Genomic DNA, 18,229 nt, shown 5'->3' with positions numbered 1-18,229 from the left:
GCTCAGGTCATGATCTCATGGTTTGTGAGTTTGAGCCCCACGTTGGGCTCTGTGCTGACAGCTCAGAGCCTGGAGCCTGCTTTGGATTCTGGGTCTCCCTCTCTCTCTGCCCCTCCCCTGCTCACATTCTGTCTCTCTCTCAAAAATAAGTAAATAAATAAAAATAAAAATGTATATGGTATCTTATAAGTCAGGGAAAGCTAAGTAGGCAATGGTGGCTACAGAATTCTCTTTACGTTGGGTTTGTTTAGGAGTGGTTGTCTGGTGGCAAGGGGGCTAGAGGAATTACCTGGGAGCTTCATTTGAGAAACAAGCTGTATTAATTAGCTTTTGTGGAGTGACAAATGACTCCAAAGTTTAGTGGCTTAAAACAGTAACCATTTGTTTAGCTCCTATTTCTGTGGGTTCGCCATTTGGGCCCATATCAACTGTATGGTTTTTCTGGTCTCATTCTTATGTCCATTGTCAACTGCTGGTTGGTTGGAGGCTGGATGAGAGAGGAAGGCGTCCAATGGACCAATTTGCCCATGTGGCCTTCTTCCAGGCTACACATGGCAGCTGGGAGAAGTTCTAAGAGGAGGAGTATAAGCACTCAGTGCCATGGAGACCCAGACTCAGAACTCACACGATGTCATTTCCACCAAATTCTGCTGATTAAAGCTAGTCTGGAAATAGACACTGTCCTTTGATAGGAAGAGCTGCAGAGTTACATTGCAAAGAGGGTGGGTGGACATAGGGAGGAAATAATCGCTGCCTTCTTTTATTTTTTTTTTTTTAAATTTTTTTTTTTCCAACGTTTATTTATTTTTGGGACAGAGAGAGACAGAGCATGAACGGGGGAGGGGCAGAGAGAGAGGGAGACACAGAATCGGAAACAGGCTCCAGGCTCCGAGCCATCAGCCCAGAGCCCGACGCGGGGCTCGAACTCACGGACCGCGAGATCGTGACCTGGCTGAAGTCGGACGCCTAACCGACTGCGCCACCCAGGCGCCCCAACCTTCTTTTAAATAGTCTGCTGCACCAAGCACACTCTTTTAACAGTTGTAGGTCAATAAAAATAGCAGTTTTTGAAAGACTCCACGTATTGAGAAAGCACAGCTCCTGCTACAAGCCGGCTATTCATTTAATTTATACAATGAGTCTAATAGCTGAAAAACAGGTTTTGTGCTTGTACTGAACTATTTTTCAAGGTAGTGTAGGGGGTAAAGTAATGGTTATAAAGTAAAAGGTTTTCTTTGGTTTCACAATAAGATAAAAGCATCCAAAATAGGTCACTGAATGCATCCAAAAGAAAATATAAATCTACTTGACATTGTAGATATTTATGTTCGTACAAACAGTTAATGATCTTGAATAAAAAACTGTGTGAAGAGTAAATGACTATAAATGCATATATGGGGGGGTGTTACAAAAAACTAACAGTTTTAAATATGGTTGTTTGAAATTTTAAGTTTGAACATCTATCTTATTTCCAGGAGCTCTGCCAGTGCCGACCTGGAGAAGGGAATTGTTCCTGCTGTAAGGAGTGTATGTTATGTCTTGGGACCCTTTGGGATGAGTGTTGTGATTGTGTTGGTAAGTTGACATGCAGTAAAGTTTAAAGTTTCTCATCACAGAATCCTTGACTTTAAGAGACTTTAAATAATGTAAGTGTATTTTATGTGTATAGACTAGTGTGAGTATAAGCTGTAGTAGATGCATGGAACGTTAGTTGAATAGTATTTACATGTATGTGCATTTTTATTTTTATAGAAAAAGGTCTGGAAGGAAATTCAAAGTGCTTATTTTGGGGAAGTGGGAATGGAAGAACAATGGAAAAGTTTTTACTTTTTATTTTTAATTTTTCATAGTGTTGAATCTTTAATAAGAAGCATGTGTTGTAGTTGCAATTAAAATTAGGAGTTAGTATATTAAAAATAGGTTATCTTCCTTTTATGTAAGACTTCAGTAAAAGATCCTTGAAAAACCGAAAGCTTTTTTTAAGGGCTTTCTGAGGAATGGTCTCCAAGAGGTATTAAGTGAAAAAAAAGTAAGGTGTATGAAAGTGTGTTTATGGAATGTTATCACTTGTGTTTTAGAAAGAAAACTTACATGTGTAGACTGTTGACAGGGGAAGCGTTCATCATTCTCCAACCAGTGAACCCTTTTCCATCCTCTGAAACCACAGTTCAGGTGTCCCCTTGTCTCACAAACACCCTTTTTTTTAAAAAAAAATTTTTTTTTAACATTTATTTATTTTTGAGACAGAGAGAGACAGAGCATGAATGGGGGAGGGGCAGAGAGAGAGGGAGACAACAGAATCGGAAGCAGGCTCCAGGCTCTGAACCATCAGCCCAGAGCCTGATGCGGGGCTCGAACTCACGGACTGTGAGATCATGACCTGAGCCGAAGTCGGACACTCAACCGACTGAGCCACCCAGGCGCCCCCAAACACCCTTTTTTTGACTGAGATAAGATCCACTGTGTTGTTCAGATTGTCTGCTTCTGTTGAGTTGTGTATTGCGTGCTACTATGATTGTTTTGCATGTCTCTTCCAACAGTATAAACTCCTTCAGATCAAGGATGGTGTCATACTGATCTTTTAAAATTAAGTTCTATTTTTATCAAAGTGGGATGTATGCACATACCTAAGGTACATGCACATTGTACTTAAACAACCCCCTGGCGTCTTCTTCCCAATCCTTTGATCTCCTGCATCAGAGACAACAACTTCTGGCTCTTCGGTATTATGTTATTTCCATAATTTTAAATAATGTCCTTATGCTGTTCTCTTGATTCTTTGAATTTAGAAACTACTAGTTGACTTCTTATTATGGTAGATGATAATTTAGCTCTCGTATCTCTTATCTTCCCAGGATAGTTTTATCACTACTTCTAGTTAAATCAGTAATTACTTTAGCAATTCATTGAATAAATTAGTGTTACATACTAGTTTGATGCATGATAGTATGGAAACTCATTTATTAAATGGGCAATCCTATTATCTGTCTTTTTGTATTGAAGTATACTTCCTAAATGATTTCTTAATCTTCTAAACTTCATATTAGTGTTTGAAATTTTAGCTTTCATTTTTGATTTCCAAGAGCCCTTCTCTGCTTGTCCTTTCTGGGGAGCATATTTTTCTTGTGTTATAGATAAGATATTTTTTTATCTTTCTGGGACTGTTAATTATGGAGGTCAGTTGCTGTTGAAGTTTTCCCTTCTGCTCTTTGCATGGTTTCCATTTCCTCAAATGCCTGCTGATCCTTGGCCATCTATTGATACATAGAAGTTAGGTACTCTAATAATGCTAATCAGGAGCCTTTGCTCATAGACAGGGTGTGGAATCTAGTTTGCCTCCCTCTCAGATGGTTGCAGTCTTTTTCACTGAGGAACCCTCTGCCTGAGGATCTATAGATTTTTCTATTTGGGATCATACAGCTTTTCAGGGAAGAATCTTTGAGTGTCTGGTCTGGGGTAAGAGTGGGTGATATGGCTTCAAATGTTCTGGGGTCCTGAGGGGTGATGTCAGTATTCAGAAAGCATGCTATAATTTACTTTCTTTCCTTCTTTCTTTCCACCTTCATCTCCACCCTCTACAATTTTTGGTATTCCCAGTCCAAGGCCTCTTTGCTTTAATTTCTCTAGGGAATAAACTGTCTTATCTTCTATAGTTGTGGGAGAAGAGAGGCAGGGACCAATTTGGAGGCATAACTATTCTCAGAATAAGCTTGCTTCTGCCTTACTTGTTTATCTGCAACTCCTGAGTCTTCCTAGAATTTTGTGGTGCCCACATATCTGCCTGTGAGGGATACTGCTTACTCCGCCACATTGAACTTGTACGTTGAACTCATAGGTTCCTCCAAGGAACCTACATTGAACCTACATTGAACTCGTAGGTTCCTCCAAGATGGAGTTAGTGTTTCACTTTCTTGTTTTTCCTTATTGTTTTGTAGTGAATTCTGAGAGAACTGGGGCAGAGGTGTCTTTTCTTCTGTCATCTTAGATTCATCTTGGTATCTCTAACAGCTAGTATAGTGTGTGGTACGTAGAAGGTACTCCAGTGTTTTATGACTGTCAGATAAACGAGTTCTTACTGCATTATTCTCCCAAGATGGACAGTTTATGTCCTTGATGATCATAATTTTTTAAATTCTGTTAGGGGAAAAAAGAAGCTTTGAATTATTTTAGGACGTTAAATGTAAGTTTATTTAATGTACAATGAAAGTAGAAAAGAGATAACAAGTCCTTTAACCCATAAATACATATATAAGCATTTAATTTAACATGGATACTAAATACACAAGTACACTTTTAGCATTGCCTAAAATAATGTGTGTGTGTATATGTGTGTTGTGTGTGTTTAACACATCACACAATGGTAACAGTGCCATTAATCTTCTTTTTAAAAGATTTTTTTCACACCCAACCTGGAGATCAAGAGTCTCATGCTTTGGGGCACCTGGGTGGCTCAGTCAGTAAAGGGTCCAGCTTCGGCTCAGGTCATAATCTCGCAATTTGTGAGTTCGAATCCCAAATCAGGCTCAGTGCTTGACAGTTCAGGGCCTGAAGCCTGCTTCAGATTCTGTGGCTCCCTCTCTCTGCCCCTCCCTGCTTGTTCTCTCTCTCTTTCTCAAAAATAAATAGACACTTAAAAAAAAAAAAAGTCTCATGCTCCACCAACTGACCCAGCCAGGCACCTCCATTCATTTAGCCACTAATATGAAGAGCCTCTTTTCTAGGAAAAGAGTTCTGTAATTCTTCTACTGAGAAAGAGTACTTATACACAGTCATATCTCTACAATTCTAGAAGCAACTGGTATGCTTCTGGGCTAGTTCCCATTTAAAAACATGTAATATTTACCCCTAAGGATTTAATAACTAGTTTTGAACCTTGAGTTCATAACATAACTTAACCTTTCCTTTAAAATTCAGTTAATCTTGGGGTGCCTAGGTGGCTCAGTCATTTGGGCGTCTGACTCTTGATTTCAGCTCAAGTCATGTTCTCATGATTGTGGGTTCAAGTCCCACAAAAGGATGGTGCAGAGCCTGCTTGAGATTCTTTCTCCCTCTCTCTCTGCCCCTCTCCCCCAAATAAATAAATAAACTTAAAATTTTTTAAATAAAAATCAGTTAATCTTTCTGCTCTCTAGGAGAACATTTCCACATTCTAGGTTTTTTTTGTACAGCAGTATTCTCTTCCTTACAGGCAGTTCTCTTCCACACTAGGCTCTTGTGATGTCCTCTGTAAACCTGTGGCCGCTTCTCCCTTCTTAACTGAAACACTCCCCATACTTTTCATGGGTGGGGCACAGGCCTCTGAGAGGACCCAAATTAGAGTGCAGCCTTCCCTTAGAGTCTCATTCTGTGGACCTTTAGCACATACTTTGTCTAGCAGGCTCTCTCCAGCAACCTTGTATAAGAGAATTCGTTTCTCTTTCTGGATTTTCTATTAAGTTGCCTTAAGGGTAACCACCACAACTCATTTTCATCCTTGCTGTTCAACACATTCCCCAAATCCTGTGGTTTGAGTATCATAGATCCCTACCTACAGCTTTTGTTTTGTTTTGTTTTAGTGTTTGTTTTGTTTTTACTTTTCCAAATACACACAAAAATAGAGAGTGCAATGAACTTCTGTGTACCTGCTCCCTAGCTTTGGCAGCCATACTGGTTTCATCCATTCCTTCATCTGTCTGTATCTCTCACCCCCCACCTTTTTTTTGTTGGACTATTATGAAGTGATTTCACTACATATCCAAAGTACCTTAGCTATTCATCTCAAAAAAAATTTTTTTCTTACACAATACAATGTCATTACCACATCTACAATAACCAGCAAATACTTCCTTAACACCTAATACCCAGTCCATATTCAGATTGCCCTAATTGACTAAATGTTGTTTATAGTTGTTTTAGTCGACTCAAGGTCCATAGTCCTCTTACTGTAGTAAGCTGTCGAGTTTCTTATGTTTCTAAACAGGTTTGTTATGTATTGTAAAATAATTCTTCCTTCCCTCATCATCACCTTTTAAAATTCTATTGACTGGAGTGCCTAGGTGGCTCAGTCAGTTAAACCTCCAATTCCTGATTTCAGCTCAGGTCATGATCTCATGGTTCATGAATTCGAGCCCCACACTGGACTCTGAACTGACAGTGTGAAGGCTGCTTGGGATTCTCTCTCTCCCCCTCTATCTGCTCCTCCCCTACTCACTCACTCTCTCTCTCTCTCAAAAAATAAACTAAAACAATAACAAAATTTTTTAAAATTCCATTGACTTGTTGAAGAAACTAGTGAGTTATGATGGAAAATATATCACATTTTGGATTTGACTGATTGCCTCTCATATTTATTTAACTTGTTTTTTTTGTCCTATTTCCTATAGATTGAAGATTAGATCTAAAGACTGATTAGATTCAGGCTCAGTTAAGGAGGTGGAATACAGTGGTAAATTATACTCCATAATATCTGGTTGTCCTGCTTTTAGTGATGTTCAAAACAATTGGTGGGTTCAGATGGTGAAAATCTGATCCTTTTGTGGGAAGTTTTCCATCAGGCTTTCACTTTGTAGTTTCACCCTTCAAACTGATAACCTTTGCCATTATCAGTTTCATTAAATAATGACCTTCTATTATTATCTTTCCTTCTGCATTTATTAGCTGGAATTATTCTGTGTAGAACTTTCTTACACTTACTACAGTCCTTTGGTTACCCTGAAATAAAAGATATATAAGTGAAATGTGAAATAAATATGTAATTCTCCATCTTTGTTCATTTTTAGAGTATTGACTTCATGCGCTAGCAAATTCCAATAGCATTTAATACATTTTGGCTTTGCTTTTTGGTAGGTTTTGTAGGGATGGGGATGTTTTAAGTATCATTGTAAACTCATGACTTTTCTAATATGTTTAGTGTTTTAATCAGTTGCTGTCATTATTCTTTTTGCTCAAATTGTCTCATCTTTGATTAGTAGGAACCTCTTTAACTTGGTTCTTGAGTCCTTCTGATATGGTTTCTGTCCTTTTTGTTAGCTTCAGATGCTGTCCCAGGCTCATGTTATACATTCTCTGCCTCACTTATGGAATTAGCCATTTCCCTGGGGGGCTTTGGTTTCCAATAGAAGAAAATGGTAGGTAGAGACCACAGTCTTGGCAACAGGACTACTTGTTGCTACTACTAGCTTTTTACTAGTCCTTTTTCATGGGCAGAGCTAATAAATAGCTACAAGGGAAAACCTTTTTGAGTTTGTAGTAATATTGCCAATTCAAATTTAAGGTGACAGGATCTTTTTTTGATTTTACATCTGTAACTCTTCCACGCTGAAATTTTTGGTTTCTGACAACATTAATAGAATGACTTATAATACATCAACAAGACTATTAAGTGGAAGTTAAGATTGCTTTGTCCTTGCATATACACTGAGGATGTAAGCCCAAATACTGTCTTCCAAAGTCAGAGTAATTTTCTGTGAGTGGTTATGTGACCAATTTGATATAAAGTTAGGTTCATTTGCGTTAATTTGTTTTCAGTTTTTAGAGATTATTTTTCTTTTTTTAAGGTTTATTTATTTATTTTAGAGAGAGAGAGCAGAGAGAGGGAGAGAGAGAGAATCCTGAGCAGGCTCCACACTGTCAGCACAGACCTTGATGTGGGACTCGAATGCATGAACTGTGAGATCATGACCTGAGTCAGGGGTTTAACTGATTGAGCCACCCAGGTGCCTCTGTTTATTTCCTTTTTTGAATTTTTTTGTGCTTTGATTATGTAAAATATTTACACAATTAGAAAGACAAATGTATATAACAGTGGCAATGGCTCATTTCCATCTCTGTCACCTCCACTCTATTCCTTCCCTCAACTATAGACAAGGTGACCACATAATTTTTTATCCAAATTAGGACAATATTTTTTAAAGTTTATTTTGAGAGAGAGAGAGAGAGAGAGAGAGAGGGAGGGAGGGAGGGAGGGAGGGAAAGAAAGAATCCCAAGCAGGGTCCTGTCAGTGCACAACCCCATGCGGTGCTCAATTTCACCAATCCCAAGATTATGACCTGAGCTGAAATCAAGAGTCAGACACTTAACCAACTGAGCCACCCAGGCACCCTTCAATCAAAACCTAGAAACTAGGACATTTTTGAGAATTAAACTAGGGCAATAGGATAAACCTGAACTTGAATTGACTCCAATTGGTGCAAGGAAATCGGGATGGATGGTTTCATCCTATCTATAACCATTTTTTTAAAACCTTCATAGGCATTCATATTTTGTTAAACAAAATATTCATTTGTTACATAAAACATTATGCTTCATGCTTTTTTCTTTCTTTCTTTTTATTTATTTATTTTTTTTACATTTATTTTTTGAGAGACAGAGCACAAGTTGGGGAGAGGCAGAGAGAGAAGGAGACACAGAATCCGAAGCAGGCTCCAGGCTCCGAGCTGTCAACACAGAGCCTGATGCGGGGCTCGAACTCACAAACTGTGAGATCATGACCTGAGCTGAAGTCGGATGTTTAACCAACTGAGCCACCCTGGCGCCCCTCTTGTTTTTTCATTTTTTAAAAGTTTGTTTATTTGTTTGTTTGTTTTGAAAAAGAGAGTGAGAATGAGAGAGCATGTGGGAAGAGCAGAGAGGGGGTTAGAGAGAGAGAATCCCTGCTGTCAGGGCAGAGCCCTATGTGGAGCTCGAACTCAGGAACCAACAGATCAAGCCCTGAGCCAAAATCAAGAGTCAGACACTTAGCCAAATAGCCATCCAGGCACCCCTGTTTTTTCATTTAATTGAATATCCTGGAACTTCTTTCATATTAATATTGTTTTGGCTACCTACATAGAACCCCAACATTTTATGTACTCATTTGTTGATAGATGGACATTGGGTTATTTCTAATCTTTTACCATTACAAACAACACTATAATGAATAATCTTGTGTAGTCAAGTCAATGTAATATTGCTAGATATTGTCAAATTCTCCTCCAAAAGAGCTGTAACATTTGGTTTCTCGTGAAGGCAATATAACAGAACACCTGCTCCCTTACAACATTACCAAAGGTTTATGTTGTCAAACTTTTGCTGCTATTGTTACCAAAGTTTTGGATTTTTATTAATTTGATAGGTAAGAAATGGTATATTTTTAAAATTTCACTATCTCGTATTACCAGTGAGATTGAGCATCTATTCATATGCTTAAGGATGATTTATATTTATTTTTTTGTGCATTGTTTGTTCATATCTTTTGCCCATTTTGCTACTAGATTATTGGTATTTTTGTTCATTATTTAGAAGCTTAAAAATATATTCGGTATATAACCCCAACATCTGTGTTATAAATTATAATTTTGTTTCACAGCTGATCATTTGTATTTTAACTTTCTTTGTTATTTTTTATCCTGAGAAGTTTTTTATTTTATGTTGTCAACTCTATCAGTGTTTGTTTCTAGATTTTGAGTCATAATCAGGATTTCCCTGTGCTCCCAGATAATACTTGTATGGTTTTATTTGTTTATCTACATCTAGCTGTCTGATACATTTGGAATTCACCCTGGTTTATGTATGAACTATGGATCCAGTTTTTTTCTTTTTCAAATAACTACCACTATTTATTTAAATATTATTTATAAAGGCATAAAGCTATTTAAAAGGCTCTCTGCACTGGTTTAAGATGCCACCTTTATCATATGCACTTTGCTTTATTTCTGGGTTTTCTCTGCTATGCCATCCATCTCTGTGTCTGTTCGTGCATCAAAACCACACTGTTTTGGGGCACCTGGCTGGCCCAGTCAGTAGCGCATATGGCTCTTGGTGTTGTGAGTTTGAGCCTCATGTTGGGTGGAAAGATTACTTAAAAATAAAATCTTTAAAAAAATTGGAGAAAACCACATTGTTGTATTTATAGAGGCCTTGTACATATCTTAATATCTATGAAGGCTCAGCATCCATCCGTCGTTCTTCTACCCAGAGTGAATTAATTTCAAGTATGCACATGTACACACTACAGTTGATAAGAGGATTCTTTTCTTCCCTTCCGACGTGCAAGAGACTTCCCAAACAGGCTTAGCTCTTGAAAACTGATTCTTGGGATGCCTGGGTGGCTCAGTCGGTTGAGCGGCCAACTTCGGCTCAGATCATGATCTCGCGGTCCGTGAGTTCGAGCCCCGCGTCGGGCTCTGTGCTGATGGCTCAGAGCCTGGAGCCTGTTTCAGGTTCTGTGTCTCCCTCTCTCTGACTCTCCCCTGTTCATGCTCTGTCTCTCTCTGTTTCAAAAATAAATAAGCGTTAAAAAAAAAAAAAAAGAAAACTGATTCTCCCGAAAGTTATTAATATATTAAACACAAAGAACGCTGACTTCATTAATTAGGCTACTTTTTGTTTTCCCTGAGTTTTTTTTGTTTTTTGTTTTTTGGGTTTTTTTGCCCTAAAGTACAGAAACAGACCATTGACAATATTCAGTTTTGTGTAAATGAAATGCTCTATTTTATATTCTGGATTTGGCATTAGCCTGTACTTTTAGAATAATGTGCAGCAAAAACAAGCGGGCCTAACTATTGTTCTATAATTTCACATAAATGGAATCATACAGTATCACATAGTGGTTTAAAATGCATTTTAGAAAATTATTAAATGATGCGTAATATAATAGACTCTTTACTTAAACCTTAAAAGTAAAATTATCTTTTTCTTTTTTTTTTTGCAAGCAAAAAGAGGTTTATTTGGGAATAGCAGAGAATTGCAATTTGGGGCATGCAAGCTACAGCAAAACCATAGGCAAGTCTGGAGAACAAAGGAGAGGAACACTCTTGTATGGAGGACAGGGAGGAGTTGGGGGTACTCTTGTAAACAAAAAGTCTGCTGGAGTAAACTAAGAGTTGAAAGTGCAGTGGCTTCTCACTGGCTGAGTTGAGACAGTCTCTCATTATCTGGGCCGTTGCTGGGGGAGAAGAAAACCTTCCTCCTTCTGGGGTAGCAAAGTATAGGCTTCTTCTTATAGGGATTGCCACGGGCTGTAAGGAGTGGTTTGGTGTGAGAGCTCTCCTTTCTGGCCTCCTGACTAAAATGTGAAGTTTTCTTTTATTAATTTTCACACTACTTTAAGAAATTTTAACTTTGAGACGTGTTTGATGTGCATTTAAATATTGAATTCATGGCCAATGTTAAATTATAAGAAAAAATGAGTAACTTTCACCAGTGAAGAAAAAACATAGCAACCATCAGCTTTTTCATTTTTGAACACTTTTTTTTTTAAGTTTATTTATTTATTTTGAGAGAGAAAGACAAAGCACATAAGTAGGGGAGGGGCAGAGAGAGGGAGAGAGAGAGAGAGAGAGAGAGAGAGAGAGAGAGAGAGAGAATCCCAATTAGGCTCCATGCTATCAAAGCCTCCCACACGGGCCCAATCCCATAAATTGTGAGATCATGACCTCAGCCAAAATCAAGAGTTGGACACAGGGGCACCTGGGCAGCTCAGTCGGTTAAGTGTCAGACTTTGTCTCAGGTCATGGTTCATGGGCTCGAGCCCCGAGTTGGCTCTGTGCTGACAGCTCAGAGCCTGGAGCCTGCTTTGGATTCTGTGTCTTCCTCTCACTGTCCCTCCCCAGTTCACACTCTGTGTGTGTCTCTCTCAAAAATAAACATTAAAAAGAAAAAAAAAAGTTGGATGCTTCACTGACCAAGCCACCCAGGTGCCCCTCTTTGAACACTTTAAACAAGTGAGATACTAAATATGTCTCATGGAGGGGCGCCTGGGTGGCTCAGTCGGTTAAGCGGCCGACTTCGGCTCAGGTCATGATCTCACGGTCCGTGAGTTCGAGCCCCGCGTCGGGCTCTGTGCTGACAGCTCAGAGCCTGGAGCCTGTTTCAGATTCTGTGTCTCCCTCTCTCTCTGACCCTACCCCGTTCATGCTCTGTCTCTCTCTGTCTCAAAAATAAATAAACGTTAAAAAAAAAAAAAAATCAAGTCTAGTAAAAAAAATCTCTTTAAAAAAAATATGTCTCATGGAACACTGGAATTCAGTGATGCACTGTTTTGATAATGTTGGTTTGGAAACACTAGATTCTTTCTGATACTGAGGCCACTTTCAGTACTTAATGAAAGTATTATATGCAAAACAAACAAACAAACAAACAAAAAAACAAAGGATGCCTGCGTGGCTCAGTTAGTTAAGCGTCCAACTCTTGGTTTCACCTCAGGTCATGATCTCAAGGTCTTGAGATACGGCTCCATGCTGGACAAAGAGCCTGCTTGGGATTCTCTCTCTCCTCTCTCTCTCTCTCTCCTTCTGCCCCTCTCCTCACAATCTTTCTCTCTCTCTCAAAAAAAAACAAAAACAAAAACAAAAAAAATATTATATGTTCCAAGACGAGGCTGGGAAGCCTGCTGAAAAACTGCTTACCAACAAAAACTTGTTGAAAGATAAATGCCACGCTATTTCAGAGATACCACATCTCACCCAGGTGAGAGAAAAGCCTAAGAGAACTGCAAAAGAAGGTGGGACCTGTTAGGTAAGAGGCAGCACCTGCAAAACCCAGGAAAACAAGATTAGACAGCTATGCACTTGATACTTGGAACACAACCTTGAGCCTTAAGATAGGCTCTGCCACCCTGTAGATCACATGTTTCTTCTGTAATTCTGCTCCTTTATTTGCCTTATGAATTCCTTGAACTCTGACTTTGAATTCATGGCCACGGTTCTAGTACTAACTTCACTGGGTCTTGGCCTCTCCCTTTTGGGGCATCCACGCTTTTTGTTATGACTGTGCCTTTTTTTTATTTAAAAAATTGTTTTAATGTTTATTTTTGAGAGAGGGAAGGAGAGAGAAACAGAGTGCAGGTGGGGGGAGGGCAGAGAGAGAGAGAAGATCTAGAAACCAAAGCAGGCTCCAGGCTCTGAGCTGTGAGTGCAGGGCTTAACATGGGGCTTGAACCCACAGACTGCAAGATCATGATCTGAGCCAAAGTCGGAGACTTAACCAAGTGAGCCAGCCCAGCACCCATAACGGTGACTTTTGTAGCTCAGATCAGATCTAGGTGTACTCATTGGCTACCACACAGATTTCTCTTTTGCTTCATACCAGCATGTTACTTTCTAATATTAAAGAACATATATGTGCTAAGAGTTCAACCAAAATACTAGTATAGGAAATTGGGGTTTTTTAGTTATTTTTGTTAATTTATTTTGAGAGACAGAGTGTAGGAGCGGCTGAGAAAGAGAGGGAGAGAGAGAATCCCAAGCAGGCTCCATGCCGTTAGCATGGAGTCTGATGCTCAATTTCACAAACCATGAGATCATGACCTGAGTTGAAACCAAGAGTCGGATGCTTAACTTACTGAGCTACCTAGGTACCCCGTTTTTAGTTATTTTTAGGTACGGTCAAATTATATTCCTAGTTCAGGAAGACATAAATAAAGTTAGAGTACAGCACAAAGTGCCTTGGTTGAAAATAAATGACTTTTGGGGCGCTTGGGTGGTGCAGTCGGTTAAGCGTCTGACTTCAGCCAGGTCACGATCTCGCGGTCCGTGAGTTCGAGCCCCGCGTCGGGCTCTGGGCTGATGGCTCAGAGCCTGGAGCCTGTTTCCGATTCTGTGTCTCCCTCTCTCTCTGCCCCTCCCCCGTTCATGCTCTGTCTCTCTCTGTCCCAAAAATAAATAAACGTTGAAAAAAAAATTAAAAAAAAAAAAAAGAAAATAAATGACTTTACGTCCCTACCCTATGTTATCATGTTTTTGTTTTAATTTTTGTTTACTTACTTTTTATTGAGGCGTAGTTGATGCACAGTGTTACATTAGTTTCAAGTGTACAAATAGTGATTTGACAACTCTGTACATTAAGCTCTGCTCCCCACAAGTGTAGCTACCATCTGTCACCATACAGTGCTATTAAAATACCATTGACTATATTTCCTATGCTGTATCATTCGTCCTTTTGTGACATGTTCATTCGATAACTGGAAGCCTGTACCTACCACTCCCCTTCCCCCATTTTTGCCCATCCCTCTGTCCTCCTCCCTTCTGGTAACCATCAGTTTGTTCTATGTGTTTATGAGTCTGTTGTTGATTTTTTTTGTCTGTTTGTTTGATTTTTAGATTCCACATATAAGTGAAATCATGTGGTATTTGTCTTTCTCTGACTTATTTTACTTAGCATAATAACATCTAGGTCCAACCATGTTGCAATTCATTTTTATGGCTAATATTCCGTTGTGTATATGTAGTACTCTTCTTCATCCATTCACCTACCAGTAGACACTTGGGTTGCTTCTATATGGTGCCTATTGTAAATAATGCTGCAATAAACATAGGGGTGCACGTGTCTTTTTGAATTAGTGTTTTCATTTTCTTTGATCCGGTAAGTGGGATTACTGGATCATATAGCATTTCTAATTTTAATTTTTTTAGTAACCTCCATACTGTTTCCAACAGTGGCTGCATCAATTTACATTCCCAGCAACAGTGCCAATACTTGTTATTTCTTGTCTTTTTTTTTAAATTTATTTATTGTCTTTATTTATTTATTTATTTTGAGAGAGAGAGAGAGCATGCACATGCAAGCAGGAGAGGGGCAGAGGGAGAGGGAGAGAGAGATATAATGTGACATGGGGCTTGATCTCATGAACCATGAGATCATAACCTGAGCCGAAATCAACAGTCAAATGCTTAACTGACTGAGCCACACAGGTGCCCCTTTTGTCTTTTTTTTTTTTAAACACCTTGCTCTTTTTTTTTTTGAATTTTTTTTTTGAATGTTTATTATTTATTTTTGAGAGACAGACACAGAGCATGAGGAAGGGAGGGGCAGAGAGAGAGGGAGACACAGAAGCTGAAGCAGGCTCCAGGCTCTGAGCTGTCAGCAGACAGCCCGACGTGGGGCTCAAACTCACGAACTATGAGATCATGACCTCAGCTGAAGTTGGACACTTAACCAACTGAACTACTCAGGTGCCCCTTCTCTTTTTGATAGTAGCCATTTTGACTAGTGGGAAGTGATATCTCATTGTGGTTTTCATTTCCATTTCCCTCATGATTAGTGATGTTCAGCATCTTTTCTTGTGTCTTGGCCATTTGTATGTCTTCTTTGGAAAAATGTCTCTTCAAGTCCTCTGCTCATTTTTAAACTGGATTGTTTGTTTTTTAGGTGTTGAGTTGTATAAGTTCTTTATATATTTTGGATATTAACCCCTTATCAGTTATATTATTTATATATCTTCTCCCATTCACTAGGTTGCCTTTTTGTTGATGGCTTCCTTTGCTGGGTAAGGTCTTTTTATTTTGGTGTAGTCCCACTAGTTTGTTTTTGCTTTCATCTCCCTTGCCTCAGGAGACGTATCTAGAAAAATGTTGCTAAGGGCAACATGTCCAGGAGATTATTGTCTGTGTTTTCTTCTAGGAGCTTTCTGGTTTCAGGTCTCACACATAGATCTTTCACCCATTTTGAGTTTATTTTTGTATATTTTGTGAGGAAGCTGACCAGTTTCATTCTTTTGCGTGTAGCTCTCCAGTTTTCCCAGCACTGTTTATTCAAGAAACTTTCTTTTCTCCATTTATATTCTTGCCTCCTTTGCTTATAGATCAATTGACATATAGATGTGGGCTCTCTATTCTGTTTCATTGAGCTATGCATCTATTTTTGTGTCAGTTTCATACTGTTCTGATTACTACAGCTTTGTAGTATGTTTTGAAATCTGGAATTGTGATACTTCCAGCTTTGTTCTTCTTTCTCAAGATTGTTTTGGCTCTTTGAAGTTTTTTGTGGTTCCATACAAATTTTAAGATTGTTTGTTCTAGTTTTGTGAAAAATACTATTGGTATTTTGTTAGGGATTGCATTGAATCTGTATATTGCTTTGGGTAGTATGGACATTTTAACAATATTAATTCTTCCAACCATGGTTTATTTTTCCATTTATTTGTGTTTTCTTCAATTTCTTTCATCACTGTTTTACAGTTTTCAGAGTACAGGTCTTTAATCTTCCTGGTTAAGTTAATTCCTTGGCATTTTATTCTTTTTGATGCAACTGTAAAGGGAATTGTTTTCTTAATTTCTCTTTCTGCTTTATCATTATTAGTGTATAGAAATGCAACAGATTTCTATACGTTAATTTTGTATCCTACAGTAAACATTTATTTTTAAATCCTTACTGACAAATATGATTTCCCATTTTATGGAAAATTTCCATTTTCCATTTCCTTTTAAAATATTCAGAGTATTTAAGAAAACAATGCATATTATTTAGATACATCGTGGTTTCCATCAAATCCAACCATTTTAAGTGTTGCATTTGATTTAATACATATGCCAGAATTGATATGTCAAGGAACATAGGCTTTTTTTTACTTGGTTTTATTTTGCTTAATGATGTTTGATTGGCTCTGATGTTTATAATTGTTACCCAACAAGTACTTAAGGACACTGAAGACTAGAGTCATATGTGCCTATTCAGAGTTCACTTTTAAAGCTGATTTATTGATTTAGAAAGTAATAAGTAACAAAACTGAGTTTAATTTATCCATGTGACAAATAGCCCAGGGGCTAATTCCAAAATGATTCCAGTCACAATTTTCTATTACTAATAGTAGCTGCTTATTTAGAGTGAATTTTCTTCAAAGATGGTCATTAAATATCCTTGTCTTTCGTTTCAACGCACTGTAATCTGTTACATATATCAAATATGAGTCATGGAATAATATTCAGGAACAAGTTCAATTACCTTTTTTTTCCAAAATAAAGCTATGTTAGGTAATTGTTTTTTATTTAAGTTTTTTTTTCATAGCTATACCTTTTTTTCTAAATTAACCTTTGGAAAAAAAGGATTCTCTTTTGTGATACCCATTGGACTATTATTTTTAGAAATGATAATTGGTCTCACATTTCTAGACCAAATTGCTTATTATTTAAAGTTCCCTTCAGTTGTCATAAAAGCAGGTTTGGGAATTGCATTATGAAGTTATTTTGCTTTTGTATTTGTATATGAGCCCCAGACAAAGCAAGGGGCCTGCTTTCATTTAAACGATTTTTAAAGTTACTCATGGGCATAGTTCACCTTCCTTATCCAAGAAAGAACTTTTGAGTTTGTTTGTAGTATATGTCCTATATATCTTCTGCCTTTTAAAAATATCTTTTACAAAAATTTTTTAAGTGTATTTATTTTGATGATGAGGTTTAGTGGGGTTCATGGGGTCCAGAGCTGATGACCAAGATAGAATTCTTGAAGACGTCTTTGGTGCAAAAAGGTGATTTTATTGAAGCACGGGAACTGGATCCACGGGCAGGAAGAGCTGCCCCAGACCTTGAGGAGAGACTGCTTATATACTATGGAGTTGGTGGGAGGTAAAGTCCAGGGGAAGTTTCCAGTGAGATTTTCATATGCTAAAGAAGACTCACAGGATAGTGGAGCCCTAGATATTGTCAAGTGATAGTTGTTTTCCCTCTAGCAAAGCATTAGCATTAAGACAGTAGGGAGTTCCTGGAGAAAAGTTTTACTCTGCCAGCCTCAAGTATTTGTCAGTGGGCTACAGGTTACAAGGAAATTTAATTCTATCTGCCATTTCCTTCTGCCTTTGATTCCCACATCACTATGGAGGAGTGATGGAGACTTATGTCCTGCAGGTCTATGATCTCTATCAGTTAACCATTTGTTTTTTCCCTTTCCTGTGTTCTTGGGCAGCCAGGAGTCCCCAAGGAATATCACACATATCTCATCTAGGTGGGGGGTGGGGGGGTGGGAATGTCAGCTTGCCTTTTGTTCCCTCATCACTGAGAGAGAAAGAGAGAGAACATGAGCAGGGGAGGGGCAGAGAGAGAGAATCCCAAGCAGGCTCCACACTGTCAGCACAAAGCCCAGCACGTGGTTTGATCTCACCAACAATGAGATTGTGATCTGAGTCCAAATCAAGAGTCAGACGCTTAACCAACTGAGCCCCCCAGGCGCCCCTAAAAAGACATCTTAAAAGGGTATCCTGCTCCAGTACAATGAGCACACTTTGCACTCAGATTTTGGTTTCTAATATCATTCTCCAATAAGAGAATAGGGAGCCAGACTCCTTGGAGAAACAGCTGGTTCTAACACTGAGACAGGAAATAAAGAAGATAAGCCTGGAACATACTATAGTGCCAAAAGATAAGGAAGTGCTAAAAAAAAAAAAAAAAAAAAGATACCCATATTGATTGATGTGTGAGTGTCCTGGTGGCTAAAAATAAGCAACAAAATAAAGTAATACTGGACCATAACTAACAGTATAAAATAAGTATTCATGAGTCT

The 18,229-nt window shown here is 38.4% G+C and overlaps 1 protein-coding gene across 2 annotated transcripts in view; it reads left to right on the top strand.

Annotated features, from left to right (window-relative positions):
- TWSG1 (twisted gastrulation BMP signaling modulator 1) overlaps positions 1–18,229 on the top strand; it is a 72,953-nt gene that overhangs the window by 35,499 nt on the left and 19,225 nt on the right. For both annotated transcript variants that reach the window (XM_086682457.1, XM_086682458.1), the window contains exon 3: positions 1,476–1,575. In XM_086682457.1, the coding sequence (XP_086538583.1) occupies positions 1,476–1,575 (100 nt within the window). The remainder of the gene's footprint in view (positions 1–1,475; positions 1,576–18,229) is intronic.

The sequence above is a fragment of the Puma concolor genome, chromosome D3 (genome assembly GCF_028749965.1).
Source record: "Puma concolor isolate L17-30 chromosome D3, mPumCon1.1.hap2, whole genome shotgun sequence".
In the NCBI taxonomy this organism is placed as follows: Eukaryota; Metazoa; Chordata; class Mammalia; order Carnivora; family Felidae; genus Puma; species Puma concolor.
Note: the sequence above shows the minus strand (reverse complement) of the source record. Positions and strands in the feature narration are given on the sequence as shown.